At 43.5% G+C, this 18,995-nt stretch overlaps 1 protein-coding gene across 3 annotated transcripts; it reads right to left on the reverse strand.

Moving 5' to 3' along the window:
- Nucleotides 1–14: 14 nt before the first annotated feature.
- trim67 (tripartite motif containing 67) lies at nucleotides 15–17,502 on the reverse strand. 3 transcript variants are annotated; one of them, XM_089021550.1, is made up of 12 exons: nucleotides 15,965–17,502; nucleotides 11,074–11,169; nucleotides 9,554–9,676; nucleotides 8,132–8,242; nucleotides 7,089–7,242; nucleotides 6,710–6,796; nucleotides 5,353–5,516; nucleotides 5,018–5,156; nucleotides 4,267–4,391; nucleotides 3,383–3,561; nucleotides 3,110–3,272; nucleotides 15–3,004 (listed from the first exon to the last, which is right to left on the reverse strand). In XM_089021550.1, exons 1-12 carry the CDS (start codon nucleotides 16,775–16,777, stop codon nucleotides 2,957–2,959), a joined length of 2,202 nt encoding a protein of 733 aa, XP_088877676.1. In that variant the 5' UTR covers nucleotides 16,778–17,502; the 3' UTR covers nucleotides 15–2,956. The 3 variants fall into 3 exon arrangements, with proteins under 3 accessions (XP_088877676.1, XP_088877678.1, XP_088877677.1); XM_089021552.1 differs by having other exon boundaries at nucleotides 6,710–6,860; nucleotides 7,027–7,242; XM_089021551.1 differs by lacking the exon at nucleotides 6,710–6,796.
- Between the last annotated feature and the right edge of the window lie 1,493 nt (nucleotides 17,503–18,995).

Genomic DNA, 18,995 nt, shown 5'->3' on the forward strand with positions numbered 1-18,995 from the left:
GAGTAAATGCTAATTTAGCTCTTTGTATTTACACCTTGAAATAGAAACAGCAGCACCTTAGACGCGGAATAAACTCAAGAGGAGTGTGACGTACAAAAAAAAAGAAAATGTTTGATCATTTTATCATACTTGCTCAAGTAATAATTTTAAATATCCAGACATGCAATCCTACAAGTAACTGAACCGTAGTTTTAAAGGACAACCGACGTCACTTTTTTGTTTCTTAACTGACATCAGAAAAACGTTTTATAGCATCTAAAAGACCCAAAACACGCAGTATGATATTTTTATTCAAATGCAAAACACCAATAAAAACGACTTCCAAAATCTGCAAAAAAATTGAGCTGCGAATTGGGCATTTTCAGAAAGTCCCGCCCCCAGTTCGTGACGTCACGCCAAGACGTCTTGCATTGCTGGAGAATCGAAACAATGGCTTCAGATTAGGAGAATATGGTTTCTTGTTCCACATCCAGTTATGAATATGATTCAAATAGTTCTGAAGACGAAAGCATACATGTTTGCAATCGATTAAAGAATTATATGTGCCATTTTGAGGCAATTTTGGGGGAAAATCTCTCACCCAAAAAGAAAAGACACAAAATGGCGACCTCCAGTGGCCACCTCCGTTTCCACAGGCTGATAAATTCCTTATATGGAGCTTGGACGCCCTCATCTGGCGGCTTTTTGGGTGCAACACGAGGTCCCCAGACCAAACAAGTACAGCAAAATACATTGACGTGATGGAAGGACCGCTACAATGCGTCTTTTTTCAGTCAGGGGCGTTCCTTTTGTGACGTCACGTACTGACTCGTCACCAACTCAAAAACTTTCTGAATAATCAGCGCGAGTCTTAAAACGTAAAATATAGCTATATGCGGTGGAATCTGATTAAAATGCACTCAGTAGAAGTCATTTGAAGCCATTTTACAAATTATGGACACAACTTGTCTGGAGACGTCGGTTGTCCTTTAAATAAATATGTAAAGTTTAAGACATTCATGGGTGGGCGGGACGCGCACGACGACGCATACACAGAGCAGCCGCCGTAAGTCAGAAGCCTTTTGAAGTTGTGTCGGGCTCTATTCGCAAACATCGGAACCCTCACTTGAGCCCTTTGACTGAGGCGATCGCTAAAAATGCGCGCCGTGGATCTAATAATCTTGGCCATTTCCCGTAAGTGAAATATGACAAACATTATTCCACTCGTCTAGGAAGACTTTTGAACTAATATTTTTGGTCTGGAATGATTATTCCATGCTTGTGTAAAGGATCGAATCATTTGAACGTGTTATTTGGGTGACTGTAATCTCTCCGGTAGCCACAGGAGGGCGACATTTCACAGCAGTTGGCATTAAACAAGAAATGATGCAAGGAGGCCATTTACAACATAGCTTGAGATACAGTAAGAGGACTTTGTAAACTTGCTTGACCCCATCCCACCCTCCATTAGTCTCCAAAATGGTCTGAGGAGCTCAGTCCTTGTTATTTACACCTTTTTATCAGACAGACAGGACTGCCGGGCGACGGTCCGTAACGCCGACCATTTGATCCGTGCTGTGATTACGGACAAAGTCTCACACACACGCTCATCTGAACTCGAAGCTATTCAATTCACTGAGGAGAAAATTTGTGATGCAAAGTGGCTCAGTGTTATCTTTCATGTCACAGTGATCATTTTGTCCGCCGTTTAATAATAATAATAATAATCATAATAATAGTAATAATACATTTCATTTATAAGCGCCTTTCAAAACTGTCAAGGACACTTTACACTCACAGGATATTTTTTTTTTTTGTGCGTGAGCAGCGGCAGCCACACGCACCGGCGTTCACTCCACCCGGAAGTAACATAAAGTTAAAAAAAAAATAACAAATAATATGACAACACAAAGACACAGTCATTCATTCTCATGAAGCAGTTCGAGATGAAAGAGGAGAGGATCAAAGCGTCCTTTTCAGCAGTGGATCAGGGACGTGTAGGTGGAATGTGTACGTCTACTCCAAGCTAAATGTTGAAAGCAACCACGCAGCTGTAGCATTCATTGACAAAAAGAGATTGTATCACATCTCCTGTCCCACGTAAATCCGCTTTATCGATTCAAGGCAACGCTGAAGAGAATGTGCTGTAAAATTACCACGAGGTGACCCCCCCCCCCCCCCCCAATTTTTTTTTCTCAGCGTTGCATATTAAATATTCAATTTTTGTCATCGTACTTTCCAATTTGTCTGCTTCACCCCACCCCTCACCCCCTTGTAGGTACCGTATTTATTCGGGTATAACGCGCACCCCTAATTTTGCAATTAAAAATCGGTATACAATGTTGTTTCACTTTTTCTCGGCTCAGACTAACCGATAACAGTATATCAATTAAAATATGAAGAACACTGAATCGAAACTCTGGATATTGGTAATTGTCCAAAACAGCAATGCTTAACTCACGTTTCAGGGTGGGCGATGCGAGTAAAGGAAATGAAGCGTAGCTAAAGAAATGGTAATCAACAATAAGAAAAAGGAATGCGCGTAATCCGGTCTTTCGGAGAATCAAAACTGAAGGGCGAGTATAGCCATGGAAATGCTGCCCCCTCCTGGAAGGGACAAAGCATTAAATATATATGAGATTTTTTTTTCCCAGGCCTCGTTTATAACGCGCACCCAAACTTAGAGTTCTTTTTTAGGTAGAAAATGTTGCGTGTTATACTTGAATAAATACGGTATATCACCGATGCTTTTATTGAGGGGGGAAAAGACCCCCGAGCCCAGTTACATCCCCATTAGCATGCGCAAACGGAATGCAAAGGTTACTCAATGCTCCAATCCACTTTCCAATTGAGCTGTTTGAGAAATCTCGGACACAGCGAGCGTCGTCATAGCTAACCAAATTGAAAATAAAGGTTGCGATATGTCATCACGTGGCAGGAAACGGACATCGTTGGCGTGTACGTGGCGTGCCGTCAGCTACTGTTTCAGGACCCTCGACACCTCCAGGCCCGTCGCTAAGGTCACCTGGAAAGAGACGGACAAGTCAATTATAAGACAATCCATAAGTTGTGTGACTTTTCCGCGGGTTCACCGATGCCTGAGGCACCACTCGGAAGTAATTAATTTCACCTGGACATTTCTGTTGAGGCTAACGGCAGGTACAAAGACCCCATCCAGGTTCTCAAAGGCCGTCGGTCCATGTTGTTCTTGGTTGATGAAGAACGTCAGGGTGTGCTTGGTCAGATCCAGGAGGATACCCACTGTTGCGCCCTTAGTGATGCCACCCTCTGCCCTGCACAAAAGAACCGAGCGTGAATCTCTTAAGGGTCTCACGCCAGTTCTGTAGTTTTGGTTTAGACCCCCCCCCCCCACCCTTACCCCATGGATCGATCCGTTCCCTACCTGTTGGTGTGCGAGTTGTTGTGCATGAACCAGGAGCGGTTATTGTCCACATACATGGCCCAGGCTTTGTCATCCTTGCCCAGCATCATGTCCTTGACCGTGTTGATGCGAGCGATGCCAAATGCGGGGTCTGGGTGGTTGTCATAGCGATCAATGCACACCTCCCAATAGTGGATGCCCTAACGCCAAAGCGAGTGATGTAAATATCCCTCGAGGACTCCCTTCTCGAATTGAGTCGTATCGGATTGACTCCAATGAGAATTTCACAGTCAAACAAAATGGTTCCGCTTTTCGATTTCGCAATACTCCAATTGTTCCGAGATGCCACATAGCGAAAACTAGAACGATTCAAAACATTCAGAATGTTACAATTGTGCTATTTTACATGGATTAAAACACAGGTGTCAAAATCAAGGCCCGGGGGCAGAATCCGGCCCGCTACATCATTTTTTTCGGCCCGCGAAAGCAAATCAAACTTGTGAAATTCCATGATTCTTTCTAAAATCGTCACCAAAATTTCCTATATTGGGATGTAAACCACAATATCACTCATTATTCTTGACTTCAGGTTTGAAAACTAGTGATTCATTAATTTGTTGTGGTATTCAACATTCTAATGGCTTCGCCAAATTCATACCGGCCCTCAAGAGGAGACCATAACTACAATGTGGCCTGCGGCAAAAAAAATGACTTTGACACCCCTGGATTAAAACCTTTGCGGTAATAGTTGTGTTTGACCTTGGTGACCTTGCCCATGGACAGCATTCAATGTGCAATTGTGACTCCAAGAAAGTTCTAAATCGCTCAAACTTTTAAAAACGACTACGTATTTAACACTAGAAATAAATTCAGAACTTCTCCCACAGGGGAGTTAAAAACCTCACCTTGGAGAAAGCGGCCGTCCCAAGTACCACGCGGTCGTCGTAACTGTTACACGACACCGTCTGATTCTCGTTGGTCAGGACAATATCCCGGTGAGCCGAGGTAGGGTCAAAGGTGAAATTAGCCACTGCGGAGGAAGACTTAGTCGTGATTTAAGCGCCGGTGACTCAACCGGTGTCGCGTTCGATTTCAGCCGTAAGCGCGGAGGAGTGAAAATCCAAGTCTGGCGCATGTCGTGAGTCAGTCAACATGTCTGGCGGAACATTTGGGACTGCGGGCGCTAACGTCAGAGACACATTTGGGGTCTTTGAGAAATCCAACGTGCTGTTTTTAACTGATGTGCAACAGTAAATTCGTCGGAGTGCACAAATAAAATCGATGGACAGCAATCGAAAATCGAAAATGACAAAAACCCTGGCACTGTAGTGGACACGTTTTTTTGCACATCGTCTGGCAGTGAATGAGTTAAATTCGGGCTGAAGACACCCCTCCCAAAAAAAAACTATTCACATCGACTTGAATGAGTTAATATAAGTTGTCTTTTTTTCTGGGGGAGAGGATAAAGAATACATGCATGTCAGTCTTGCTATATTATCTAATGAAAGCCTCACGCGATCCACCCCGATATTACCACAACACGGTAAGGTTTGACCTATATGTATGCAAACAATAAAGCTGCCATGTTGTTTTGAAAGCGCCGTCGTGAGTGTTGGAAAAGGTGCAGTGGGAAGTAGTTAGCGCCAAGTTGCATACCATCTGAGGTCTTGAGCACCACGGTCTTGCTGTAGGACCCTACGCCGACGGCGTTGTAGGCCTTCACTCTGGTGTTGTACACACTATTGAAGTGGAGACCGTCAACCGTGCACACCGTCTCTTTACCCACGTACACCTCCTGTGCAAATAAAAAAAGGGTTCAGGGTTAACTGAGTTAGGTTGTTTTTCACCCAGGGTGGGGCTATATTGTCTTTTTTATATTTTTATTTATTGCCAAGCAGTTAGAGGAATGAACTTGGATCCTTTGAATATGAAAAAAATAAAATAAAATCCCCCACAAAGATTAAACATGTCAACCAAGCGTGTCCACCAACCCTGTACTGTCCCCCGTTGCCATCATCCAGTTCTAGAATGTAGCCCTCGATGGGCGCTGCTTGAGGCCCGGCGACCCTCCAAGCCAGGGTGGCGCTGTTGTTGCCGCTGCAGCACTTCTCTAGCTGCAGGAGGGGAGCCGATGGCACAGGGGGTTCTGATACCACTGAGGAGGGGGGGGGGGGATTAATTTGTATTTGATTGCATTTCCGATTTCGAGACAAACGGGTTGGTTCTGATGTGCGCAAACGAGGAGGCTCTAGTGGATTACTCCATTGCTTGGAGGAATCAAGTTGGGTTGATTCGTAGGGGAAACATTGGGAATGAGCAGAGGAGGAACACAAACTTGATTTTCACATTAAATATGGCCAATAGATGAAAAAAAAACCACATTTTATCAACTGTTATTGTGCTTTTGGAAATTTGATGTATAAAAAGTACTTGTGGCATCGGTCATTAGCTAGAAGTCGGTACGTGGAACGGTCGCTGCTTGGAATTGAAGCGGATTTACATGGGATAGGAGTTTGAGGCAATCTCCATTCGTCAAGGGATGCTTTAGCTTCGTGTTTGCTTTCAACATTTAGCTTGTAGCAGACGTGCACATTCCACCATGACGTACGTCTCTGATCCACTGGTGAAAAGGACGCTTTGATCCTCTCCTCTTTCATGTAGAACTACTTCATGCAACAAAGAAGGTCTTTGTCTTGTCATATTACTTGTTTTTTTTTTTTCGTTTGACTTCAAGCTGGCGCCGCAAGAGTGGCTGCCTTTACAGCAGCTCCTATATTTTTTTTTTGTTGCTGTGAAACGTAAATTTCTCCACTGTGAGACATATAAAGACTCATCTAATCTAATCTAATTTCCAAATTTGAAAGAAAGTAATATCAAAATTACCCCCCCCCACCCATGTATCCTCAAGTGAGTGCTGAACATAATTACCATTTTCTAAAAATATATTTTTTTCTCAAAAGAAATGAGAGAGGGGGAGGCAGCAGTCAAGACAAACAATATGCCCGTCGAGATTCATTCGATAAAAATATCCAATTTAAATTTATAGCCAAGGCTGATTCTGTTTCCTCTTAACCACAAAATTGTCTTTTTGTTTGTATTTCTCATTTGTATTTAAAAAGCAAACAGACAACAACTTGAGGCTATAAATTTTAGTGCTATTGGTTCTTTTCGCTGGGAAGTGCCAACCCGAGGAGCTTTTATTTTGTATTTTTGTTTCTTTGCTTGAAAGGAACAAACCATGCGTGAGTGGGTGTTTCTAACCAGGCTAGACCGGGAGTGCTTAGGGGTGTAGGGTGGGGGGTGGTGAGGGGTGAAAGGGGACAGACAACAAGTCTATGGAAATAATACCTCCTGCACTTTGTGCGTCGGCATCAGCTTCAGCACTGGCCGTTGCCTGTCGTTGCATTTGTTTCAATAAAGGGACATCCTGCACGTCTGTAAATACCATTTTTGAGGATAATGCACACACTGGCGTGAAATATTCAGAATTCAATGCACGCTCATTTTCTAAACAAATCGATCCCAGTGAAATTTGAATAGAGGCGCCGTTCATTAGGAGGAGTTCATTTGAATCTTCGGATCTGTCGGCTGTCGCGCTTTTAAAGGTTGATGGGGATAACGCGATTGGTCACTTTAATGCCAAGCAATGTTCAGTCAAGTCATACGAAAAAAACGTCAGAAGGACGAAATATTTGAAAGACCAAGCGGATTCTGTGTGTGTGTGTACCTTTGCCCTGGCAAAAATCCAACTGCAGGATGGTCTGCAGAAGCATGTCGGTATTGAGCGTGAGTTGAAATTCAGGGCCCACCTTGGCCTCCAGGTTACCTTTGACCCACTGGTCCTGCGACGAGGCCACGCGCTTGATCAAAGCGTCGGAAATCTAGCGAAGGGTGAAGTTGATATGTCAACCAGCGCTGTCAATCAATATTAACGCATTCACCGCCAGACGAGGTGCAAAGATGTGTCCACTCCAGTGCCAGGGTTCTTGTCATTTTTGATCAAATTCCAAGACCCGTATTGTATTGTATTCCAATTTGTGTATCTCCATCTAGTGGTTGCACAATGCAGCTACAACCACTATAGCAGCTTATATTCTATGTGCCTCATAATGCGGTACGGCGAATATACAGGTAACATCCGACTTACGACCAGCTCGATTTACGACCACCGGTATTTACAACCACGACCTCCATTTAAAAATAAGAAAAATATACGCCTGGCACTGCAACGCGCTAGCAGGCCGGCAACTTGTTTGACAATTTTGGCCAGCCAGCCAGCATCTCACGCTCGCACAGCAATCGACCGTGTGATGGCACCAGAGGGGAGGAGTTTGCGAGTCATTTAGCCTCCAAGTCTGTCTTCAACATTTTGAATGGATTTCAACTTACAGCCATTTCGACTTATGACCGTTTGGTTGGAACGGAACTCGGTCGTAAGTCGGATGTTACCTGTATATGAAAGTGGTTTTAAAAAGCCGTTTCTTATAGTCTGAAGAGTCTCATGAAGCAGAAACTGTGACGAGTACTCTTGTGATTAGCAGTCACTGTTAGCATAGCCATTACGCTCTTGCTAGACTTCCAAAGTGACCTTGAGAGTTTTGAAAGGTGCTTGTAAATGAAATGTATTATTATTATTATTATTATTATTATTATTATTATTAAAACACCAGCGAAGACCAACAACATCCCAATGCGCATATTCTTTATCCTCAGCGTGATCATTGCAGTTGCTGAGATATTTACAGTAGATTTTTTTTCTCCAGCTGTTACCTGGAGGAAGCCACTGGGGTCGTTCTCCTTGAGCACCTCCAGGCAATACTCCATCATGCCCGTGGTCTGTCGCAGCTTCATGGTGCAATGGGTGATCTGGTCGCGCGCCACCTGATGGACGACAACGGGCACCTCGTTATAACGAGCGCTTTTAATCGAGTTGAGGGAGGTCGAAAAGCAAGCCTGGTTCTGCTCTGAAGGGAAATTAGATTTTGTGCATATCAAATAGTAAATCCTATTCGGTGTCAAGGGAAGTTAAGGCGTGTTTTGAGGCTAATTATTTGTGAAGGGTAGCCGTGTTCTCGTAAAGACTGCGCCGTTAAGCAAATTGATCCACTTGTACCCGAGTTTTATTTCTTTTCTGTTTTCTTGAAGATAAAAAGAAAGGAGAGAAAAGTACTTCAATCTTTTTCATGGCCTCATAAACGATTGTTGTCCAAAAATGAGAAGCGATGTTAATTAGCCAAAGTCACGCGCGTTAATTTGACGGCTAATGAGATCACGCTTGATTATTCACCTGTCAACAGGGGACAATTGTGAGCGGCGTGAAAGAGGCTCCGAGGCAATCACGCCGTGCCTTTTCAAACGGAACTCCAATTAGCAATTTGATGGCACCAAAATAATTTGGCCAGAGTTCTTTGAAAAGCGGAACTTTCAAAGGGATCAAAGTCGATTTGAGCGTGTTGTTGTGGGGGGGGAGATAATCCAGGGAGAATAGATTTTCCAGCCTGGAAGGGTTGTCGTTATATAACGCTGAAGCGGCGACTCGGTTCTGTGGCGAGATTTTAGTGGGAGTTATGTGTGAAGAACAGCTGGACGCTTTGGGCAGGAAAACCTTTTCATGGGAAGAATTGGACTGACAAAATGAAATGTGCATGATTTTACGGCCGGAAAGCTATCGATTTATGTTTGTAGAACTGTCGCGGCTTGGAATTGATGCGGATTCACGTGGGATAGGATTTGTGAGAATCTCTTTTCGTCAATGGATGCTACAGCTTGGTGTTTGCTTTCAACATTTAGCTCATAGCAGGTGTGCATATTCCACCATGATGTCCATGATCCACTAGTGAAAAGGACGCTTTGATCTTCACTTCTTTTTTGTAGAACTGCTTCATGCAACAAAGAGGGCGCAGGAAATGCTTAAAATGGAATGACTGAGTCTTTGTGCTGTCATATTTGTTATTTTATTTATTTTTTACTTCAAAATGATGTCACGAGAGTGGCTGCCTTTACAGCAGCTCCTGTATTTTGTTTTTCTACTTCTTTCTTTCCTTTTTTTTCTTCCTTTCATAACTTTGCTGCTAAATTTCTCCACTGCAAGACTACTAAAGGCTAATTCAATCCAATCTGATTTTGTATAGTGGTTATGACAAATCGGTAGAATGAGTAGACTTAAAAATATGGATATATATATAAACCTACCTTCAGCTTGTATTCCTTCTCCTTGGTGACTTTTGTTAGGAGTTTGGCTTTCTGTCGGGTCAGCGCCTCGATCAGCGAGTCACACTGAGCCACCAGGCAAGCCTCGAACTCCACGCCATTCTCCTTTGTCATGCAAAAGCAACATGGAGACATTCAAAGGTGACATTTCGGCAAAAAAGAAAAAAAAACATCTTAACTTTCTTCCATCGTTTTTTGTGTGACAAGGCTCTTAAAATGTCTAATCTGCGTAATAGTTTTTAAAAGATTTTTTTCATAGATTTATCGAAAAAAATGTTTATTTTAATTGAAGGCAAAGTGCTTTTATTGCGTAACACATTTAAAGGGCAACCGACATCACTTTTTTAACTGACACCAGAAAAACGATTTACAGCATCTAAAATACGTAATAATAAATATATAATAAATAATAATAAATAAAATAAGTAGTATGATATGTATAATATATGAGATGCAGTATGACATTTTTAGTCAAATGCAAAACACCAATAAAAATGACAAAGTGTCCAAAATCTGCAAAAAAAATGAGCTGCGAATTGGGCATTTTCAGTCCCGCCCCCAGTTTGTGACATCACGCCAAGACGTCTTGCATTGCTTGTGAATCAAAACAATGGGTTCACATTCGGAGAATATGCTTTCTTATTACACATCCAGTTATGAATATGATTCAAATAGTTCTAAAGAGGAAAGCATACATGTTTGCAATCGATTAAATAATTTATTTGTGCCATTTTGGGGCAACATTGAGGGAAAATCTCTCACCCAAAAAAAAAGAGGCACAAAATGGCGACCTCCTGTGGTCACCTCCGTTTCCACAGTCTGATAAATTCCTTATATGGCGCTTGGATGCCCTCTTCTGGCCTTCTGGCGGCTTTTGGGTGCAACACGAGGTCCCCAGACCAAACAAGTTTAGTGACGTCACATACGGACTCGTCACCAACTCAAAAACCAAAAACAAGACTTCCTGAATATTCAGCGTGAGTCTTAAAACGTAAAATATGGCTATATGCGGTGGAATCTTTGTAAAATACGCTCAGTAGAAGTCATTTGAAGCCATTTTACAAATTATGGACACAACTTGTCCGGAGACGTCGGTTGTCCTCTAAATCCTCCTTCCACCATTTGTAATGCAGGTGATTTTCCTTGTCCCAAAAAATTGAGTAAAAAAAGCGGATTAAATGTGTATTTAGTATAACAGTGAAGCTCACAGTCACAGAGGAGGTCGTTCCCTCCCTCCCTTCCCCCCTACCCGCGACCAAAAAGGGACTAATTAACCTTGAGATGACTCGTTTTAATCCGCCACGTGACTGGGTTGAATCCAACAGAGGAAAATTGCAAATGTCGCACGGACAAAACAGGACGTACACTTTTGACGCCTCGCTGATTTAATGCCGGGCTCGACAACAGCAAGGTCGGCGTGTTCGCTCTGCTGCGAGCACAATTCTTTTTTTTTTATGGTTACATAAATACTCTAAAAAAATAACATTTTATGGCACTGTTACCTGAATTTGCTGCAGCATGTTTTTGAGTTGAACCAGAAATTCTTTTGCGTCTTTGGCTTTGTCCGAAACACCGTTGAGGGCCTGCGAGAGTTGACACTGCAAAAAAACAAAAACAACAAAATACAATAATGGATGAATAGCTGGATAGACAACGAGATACATCTTCTTTTGATGGTGGGGGGTGTTGTTGAGCTTCTCATTGAGAAAAAAACAGAACAAAGGGAAACAAGCCCACACACACACACATGCCCTCAATGGTGATAAATCAAGTTCACAGTGGCGCCACCCACATCATCCACCTGCTCCATCTTCCTCCACACAAACGCGCACCAACACGGAAAAGACTCGAATGATACAATACTCGAATTTGGTTGAATTTGGCTTCAGGCACATGTCGTAGATACACATGCAAAGCGAGCTGTGCAAAATCTGCCAATGACCCAATACAATACATATTATATTATATATATATATATATTATTATTATATAGCACTTTAACAACAGCTGAAGCTGTAACAAAGCACTTAACATGGACAACTATCATATACAGGAAATAAAGCAGTCACAAAGATAGTTGAAAGGGAGTAAAACTAACAGGCCAGAACACCTCAATGGGAATTATATAATTAGGAGACAGAGTAAAATGGTCTATATTTTTCATTGTAATTTTCTAAAAAGCTCTATCTACTGCTTCCATGTTTAGTGTGTAACACATGATGGCAGCAATATCTATATAAATATAAAATGTGTATTTTTTTTAAATTCCCCGTTCATAATAGGCATCAATTATATATTTATATATTTGTTCTTCGCTCCGCTGTATGTACATACATGACATAGACAGCCAGTCGATGCTCGAAAAGGGATTTTAAAAAGTCATTCAAATTAACTCATTCACTGCCAGACGGTGTGCAAAAATGCAACTCCAATGCCAGGGTTTTTGTCATTTTCTCTCAAATTCCAGAACACAGAGAATATTGATTTTTTTCGGACGACATAAACGTTCAATTCAGCGTAAGAAAACTTACATTCTCCTCTTTCATCAAAAAAAAGAGTTAATTCCTACGTTATATAGGTTACGAGTTATATGAGGTTGAAATGGGGGCGGCTATACAAAATACAATTCATACATATTGGTTTATATAGTGCTTTAACAACAGCTGAAGGTGCAACAAAGCGCTAACATGGACAAAAGGCAAATGCTACTCCCTCGTGGAAGGGAAAAACATTGCCAGAGGTCTAACCAGCGCTTTATCGGCATGTAAGCATGAAAAAAAAAAAGCCCGAACAAATTCGGGAATGGCGCTCTACGTCATATTTTCTATTCCCGAATAAATTTGTGAATGGCAGTGAATGAGTTAAAAAAAAAAACATGTATCCTGATTGAATAAATCAAACACACCCCACAACAGGCAAAAGTGATGACGACAAACAGGAAAGCCCTTCACCCCATTCGTCATTTCGCTCGTTAGCAAAGAGCCTTTTGGCGCGCAATCCAACGCGAGCCCCTGCCAGTTTGGTGGGCCAGATGGTCTCCACGGCGATGAGCGTTGCCGAAGGGCGCACTTGATTTGTGACTCATCAAGTCATCCCGGCGTGCACGGGGGAGGGGAGGGTGACCACCCTATTCTATACATGTGTGTGTGTGTGTGTGTGTGTGTGTGGCTGGGGATGCACGTGTGGAGCGGATTATCGATGCGATGCATTAAGGACGCACGTAAGGAGGGTCCGATGATGAATAAAACATGACAACTATACATGTGATTACTTGAGTACCGCTATGAGGAGGCAGTTTAATGTTAAAGTATATAATATGACAGTGAGCTCCGCCTGTAGGCTTGTAGCTTAGCATTCAATGCTAACAAACGTGATAGTTGACATTTCCCGTACGTTCTCTTTCACATGTACATTGAAAGTTGTGTAGGTTTTATCATTGGGAGTTATTTGGAGTACTTTTCATGCTTTTTTTGTGCATTGTTTTTATTATGACTGTTTTAAATTTTGTGAAGCACTTTGTGGTAAAAAGTGCTATATAAACAAATCTTACTTACTTACTTACTTACTTACTTACTTACTTACTTACTTACTTACTTACTTACTTAATATAAACCAATATGTACTGTATGTATTGCATTGGATTTTGGACAGCCGCCTTCATTTCAAGCTCATATAACTCCAGACCCATATAATGTAAGATTTAACAATTTTTTTTCTGATGAAAGAAGAAAATCTAAGGTTTTTAAACGTTGTATTGAATGTTTATGTAGTCCTGAAACTCAATATTCTGTGGGTCCTGGAATTCTAGTGAAAATGACAAAAACCCTGGCACTGGAGTGGACACATTTTTGCACATTTTGTGTCTGGCAGTGAATGAGTTAAATGCTATATCCTTTTTTTGGACCTCTTCGTGCTTCTTGGTCTGTGGAATTTGAAGCAAAGTCTGGGTAGTAGTGGAAAGGTGCCAATGTTATCCTCGAGCCAAAATGGATGAATCTATGCGGAGGGGAACAAAAGGCTGTCGACGCCCTTCGCAAATGCTTGACCTTAATGACCCAAACCAACTGCCTGGGGAATCGCCATAGTTGGGGTGGGGGGGCTTTAAAAACCCTAACCTGTGCCAATTTTATTATTTCTCCTCATTTGCATGTTTGTACTCCTTTGCTTTCCGTTTGGGTGAACACATCACAAATTATACTGCTGGGGTTGTTGTCGTTCTCGTGCTGTGCTTTGCGGGGTTAGTGAAGTGGATAAGGGACCAAGCTATAAATAACGAAAGGGAAGGGGAAAAAATAGAAATTATGATTGCAAAAAATATCAAATTGTACATTCCCTTTCAAAGTAAAAGTCCAGCAGAGACTCTCCGTGATAACCCAGGCTTAACTTCACTCTTCTAACATCTCGTCCAAAATGATTCCCTCATCCAAGATGTCTCGCTAAACCATTTGCGCCTCAATTGTTTTTTTTTTCCCCAGTCATTCCAAAGTCAATTTTCCAGAATATAAATCCAAACGTGAATCTATAAGCCGTCAACACACATCGCAATTTCGATTTAATGTGGCTTTTTGCCTCCTCGGCGACAGCTGCATTACAGCTTTAGCGCAAGGTCAAAAACAATCTGCTCCCTGCCCCTTCGTCGTCGCCCTCCTCTCATCTGCCCTCGACTCGCGATCCTTTGCTGCCCTTCTCCTCCTTAAATGCTCCACATCCACACAAAAAGCGCCGGTTCCACCCCAGATTACCGTGCGTGTCCCCTTTGGTAAAACTCCAAAGAACTTTTCAGGGAGCTCAAATTCCGGTTAACACGTAACCGTGGAAACGCCCACGGCTCATTGTTCCGCTGCTGGTATCTCCATCTACGAGGTCTGTCGTACAGTTACCCAAAATAAATCATACACACGCTGGGCTATTTTTAGTGGGTTGCTCTTCCCCAAACACACAAAGGCACCCACCCACACACACACATATATACAGATATACACACCCATACGCGTTTTCATGCTATCTGAGGACCGTTTTTTCAGATCATCACTTACGGGGACTACTCTTTCCAAATGACTTACAGCTATAACACACGTGGACACACACACACACACACACACGTATTCATGTTTTCTGGGGACACCTTTTCGGCTCATCACTTAAAATGACAGTTATAATACAAACATGCATGCACACACACACACACACACATTTTCAGGTTTTCTGGGGACCATTTTTCTGAACATCACTTATGAGGACTACCCTTTCCAAATGACTTACAGCTATAACACACACACACAGACATGTTTTCATGTTTTTTGGGGACCACTTTTTGGATCATCACTTACGGGGACTACCCTTTCCAAATGACTCTCAGCTATAACACACGCACTCACACAAACAAACACACACACACACACACGCATACCCGTATTCCTGTTTTCTGGGGACTACTTCTCAGATCATTACTTAGGGGGACTACCCTTTCCAAATGACTTACAGCTATAACATACAAACAAGCACATTCGAACGCACACACACACGCACGCGCGCACAAACAAACACACACACACACACACGCATACCCGTATTCCTGTTTTCTGGGGACTACTTCTCAGATCATCACTTAGGGGGACTACCCTTTCCAAATGACTTACAGCTATAACATGCAAACAAGCACATTCGAACGCACACACACACACGCACGCGCGCACACACTCACACACAGTGTTTGCTGTGTAGGCACTGAATAAGAGGAAGGAAGTGCGACAAAGTGCACATTAACCTACATTCATCACTCGAGTGAGAGAATTGACTTGAGTTATTGTACACTGATTCCAACCACCACACTCTTCCACCCTCTTAACAACGAGGCACTCCAAAGCCTGCAGCCTACCCTATCCAAAAACAAGGTGCCTGTGTTCATACAGAGTAGTGGAGTGTGTGCCTGAGATGCCCCCCCCTCCCTGAGTAAGGTTGACCTGCTTCGTTCTTGCCAATCCGAAACGTTATCGGGAACACTTCTGCTCTTGTTACCATGGTAACCGCATCTCGTAACATCCCGAAGTGCTGGAATTGCTTCCAACCCGTCTATCCTCAGAATCGGAGACTTTATTTACTGTGGAAGCGTTGTAAAACCGTGCATAGCTTATTCAGATGATGGTCATTACTTAGCTCCGACACCCCCCACCCCCATCCAAGTGTCCCTTTGATGGGATTTTTATGGCCCGTTTATGAGGTGCTTCTACTTGGGGGAGGGGGCCAATATGAGGAAGAGACAAAAAGAGACCAGAAGGGGGATGAGATTGTAAAAGTGACAAATGGTTAATATTGAAAAAAATCAAATACTGGTTGTGACTATAAAATAGTCGCTATAAAGATGAAAAAAGATGTCTCAACAATGCGGTGTACCTTGTGCTGCTTCCACATGAGGGCGATGGGCTTGATGTCGTGTTTGGCGTGCCGTCCGTCCTCGGCGCACTTTGCGCACACGGACGCCCGGCAGTTGCAGCAGTACATGACGAAGTTCTCCGCTTCGTGTTCGCCGCACGTCGCCGGCTTCCTCGCGGTGGCCGGCGGCTGCCCCGCGACTGCGCCGGGGGCCGCCTGGCCTGGCCGCAGCTGAGGCGGCGGGACCAGGCGGTGCTTGGCGAGCGGGCCGCGGGACGGGTGGCACCGCTGCTGGCAGGCGTTGCAGTAAAACACGTCGCATTGCTCGCACATGACCGCCGCGTCCGCCGGGTTGCGGTCGCACAGCTGACACTTGGCCGCCCCCGTGGCGGCGGAGGCGGCGCGGTTCTGCCTGTACCGCGTCACGATGGCCTCCAGGAGCCGGTTGCGAGGCAAGCCGCGCAGCCCTCGCTCGTCCAGGGAGACGCTGCGATGGCAAAGCGGGCAGGTGAGCGAGCACAACCGCTGCTGCTGGGGGGGCTGCGGGGCGGGGAACACCCGCACGCCGTTGGGCGATTTGAGCTGGCACGGCGTGTACGAGCCGTAACCGCTGTCTGTCTCGCTGTACAGGCTCATCTTGTCCACATCCAGGTAGTCGTAGTCCGAGCTGACCGCCGACGCGCGGCTCTGCTGCATGGCCGCGGCGGGCTCCCCGTCCGGCGTGTGTACGCTGATGTTACGCGCGCACGGCAGGCAAACGTTGTGGGAGCAGGGAAGCAGCATCGGTTCCTTGAACAGGGAGCCGCACACCGGGCATTTCAGTTCTTCCTCCATGGCTCCCGATCCAAAGAGCTTTCAGCACCGAGCGTCTGCGGACAGCTCCCTGGAAGGTAGGACGTGCGCATGCGCGCCCAGCCAGCGAAGGGGAGGAGGGTGTGGGTCTCGCTTCAGCTGACGTTAATGGATGGCTGCTGGAATAGCAGAAATCACAATCTGAAATGAACACAGAGAAGATTATTTCATCCTACAAAATCAGACGTGAGTAAAAAAAAAAAAAAAAAAAACGAGGTCAGCGCCTTTTATGAATGGAAAAAGCATGTCGCTGTTCTCCATAACAACATCCCCTCCTGCGGAAGTTTCTGCACTCCGGAAAATCGGAATCTGGGTATGTATCAACTCCACAAAGGGTGAAGAAAGAGAGGAAGCGGCAACATAACAAACCAAAATCCAGATGTAGTTGCATACTAAGTTTGAGGAAAATGTTTCTTCAGCCGTCATCTGTACTCCTTTGAAGGTGTCGGACGTTTCGCTCCTCATCCGAAGAGCTTCGTCAGCGTACTAAAGTTGTGCTGGTAACCGTGGTTCTATATCCCTAATCGACAGAGGTGACCCCTGCTTTGATAGGTCCCTGCTCTAAGGTTAAGGGAGCGGTGGACTACTCCCTGCAGCCAATCTGATTACCTCTATTGTTTTATCCTTGGCTCTGATTTCACCTCATTATTCAATCTGATTCCCTCTATTGTTCTATCCCTGGCTCTGATTTCACCTCATTAACCAATCTGATTCCTCTATATTTCTATTCCTGGCTCTGATTTCACCATATTTGCATGACTATGCCTATGTGGTATCGGCCGAAGAAGTCTGTTGTAAGGACAGTCTAAATTAAGCCTTAAACCACCATGGCAATTTAGTGAAGGGTTTTTCTGTTTTGCAAAAATGGCTTGCTTTACTCCTCTTTCAAGCCATTGATTTTCTTTAGCTAAATTTTTAACCTCACTTTCATCAATTGAGTGGTTGCTAGCTTTTAGGTGCAGATGTACTGCAGATTGAGGCCCACTAGCATTGTCCCTGTGATGTTGATAGTTTTTTTTAAACATTTTCCCTCTTTACAATCTTCATTTTTACAATGTATACACTGTCCATTAGGGATATAGGACCAGGGTTACCAGCATAACTTTAGTTAGCTGATGAAGCTCTTTAGATAAGGAAGGAAACATCTGAACAATTCAAGCTGAAGAAACCTTTTCCTCAAACTTAGTACACCAGACGCTGATGTCGTTATTCCATATTTCCTCTTCCAGGTTGATGGAATGCTGCAAGGAAGCACTACTCAACTGTATGTGTGCCGTACAGAGGATAACTCCTGCCCGACTATTCTGTTCCAACTATCACAGTGTCTTTTTGTTTCAGTGAGGCCAGTAAAAGTAATACATGAGTAATCCCACCCGGACACGCGTACCTGAATGAATTCCTCCACTCTAGCGTGAACGGATTTGCCCCTGGCGCAGAATTCCCTCAGCGTGAGCGATCATAACGACACAGGAATCGTGTGCGGTGAGTAGGAGACTAAATTTAGCCGCGCGAGGAGTACATTTGACACACTTGTGCATCCATTCGTGGAAGGGGAAAGGTCATTTTTGGCTTTGTGGTGACACTGCCCAAAAAAGGGTAGCAGTGATGATAATAATCATTGAGCTTATAAATAAAATGTATTCTTATTATTTTTTATTATTCAGGATGTTTTGAGGAAAAAGGATGATGGTGCAGTTAATAAATTCCCAAATATTGATAAAAGATTATCATCATTACTGCTGTGTGCATGTGTTAAAAACTAGTCACATCCCTCTTTTGTATCCATTCGTCACATTATGCATTAATATAGTATACACCATAAGCAGACTGTATTTCCATCAAAAATGTGAGCTGTCTTATTTTTGTTGAGGCAAGATTTTGGGATGCTATGTTTCGTTTAAGATCAAAAACCAATCTTGAAGATCAAACTTTTCCCCTGGTCAATGTCATCTAAATCAATATGTATTGTATTGCATTGGATTGTACGTCATTCAAGACTGAATGTTATTCCAACATTGGCCGCAAGAGGGCAGCAAAGTACTTTTGTCGTTATTGTAGTTGTGAAAATCTTAGGTTATGTCTGCAAAATGAGATTAGATTAACCTTTATTAGACTCACAGTGGAGAAATTTACAGTGCTTGCCCTTGCATACACCAGAAAATGTATTTGTGAACACCAGAATGTGTATTTATGGCGATTT

The sequence above is a fragment of the Hippocampus bargibanti genome, linkage group LG19 (genome assembly GCF_051943395.1).
Source record: "Hippocampus bargibanti isolate YZ-2025 linkage group LG19, ASM5194339v1, whole genome shotgun sequence".
Lineage (NCBI taxonomy): Eukaryota > Metazoa > Chordata > Actinopteri > Syngnathiformes > Syngnathidae > Hippocampus > Hippocampus bargibanti.

Coding starts and splice junctions, on each gene's coding strand:
- trim67 (XM_089021552.1), bottom strand. CDS start 16,777: ATGGAGGAAGAACTGAAATGCCCGGTGTGCGGCTCCCTGTTCAAGGAA. Junction 11,170..15,964: donor TCATGTGGAAGCAGCACAAG/GTACACCGCATT, acceptor GTTTTTTTGCAG/TGTCAACTCTCGCAGGCCCT. Junction 6,861..7,026: donor GTCCTTCTGACGTTTTTTTC/GTATGACTTGAC, acceptor TTAGAAAATGAG/CGTGCATTGAATTCTGAATA.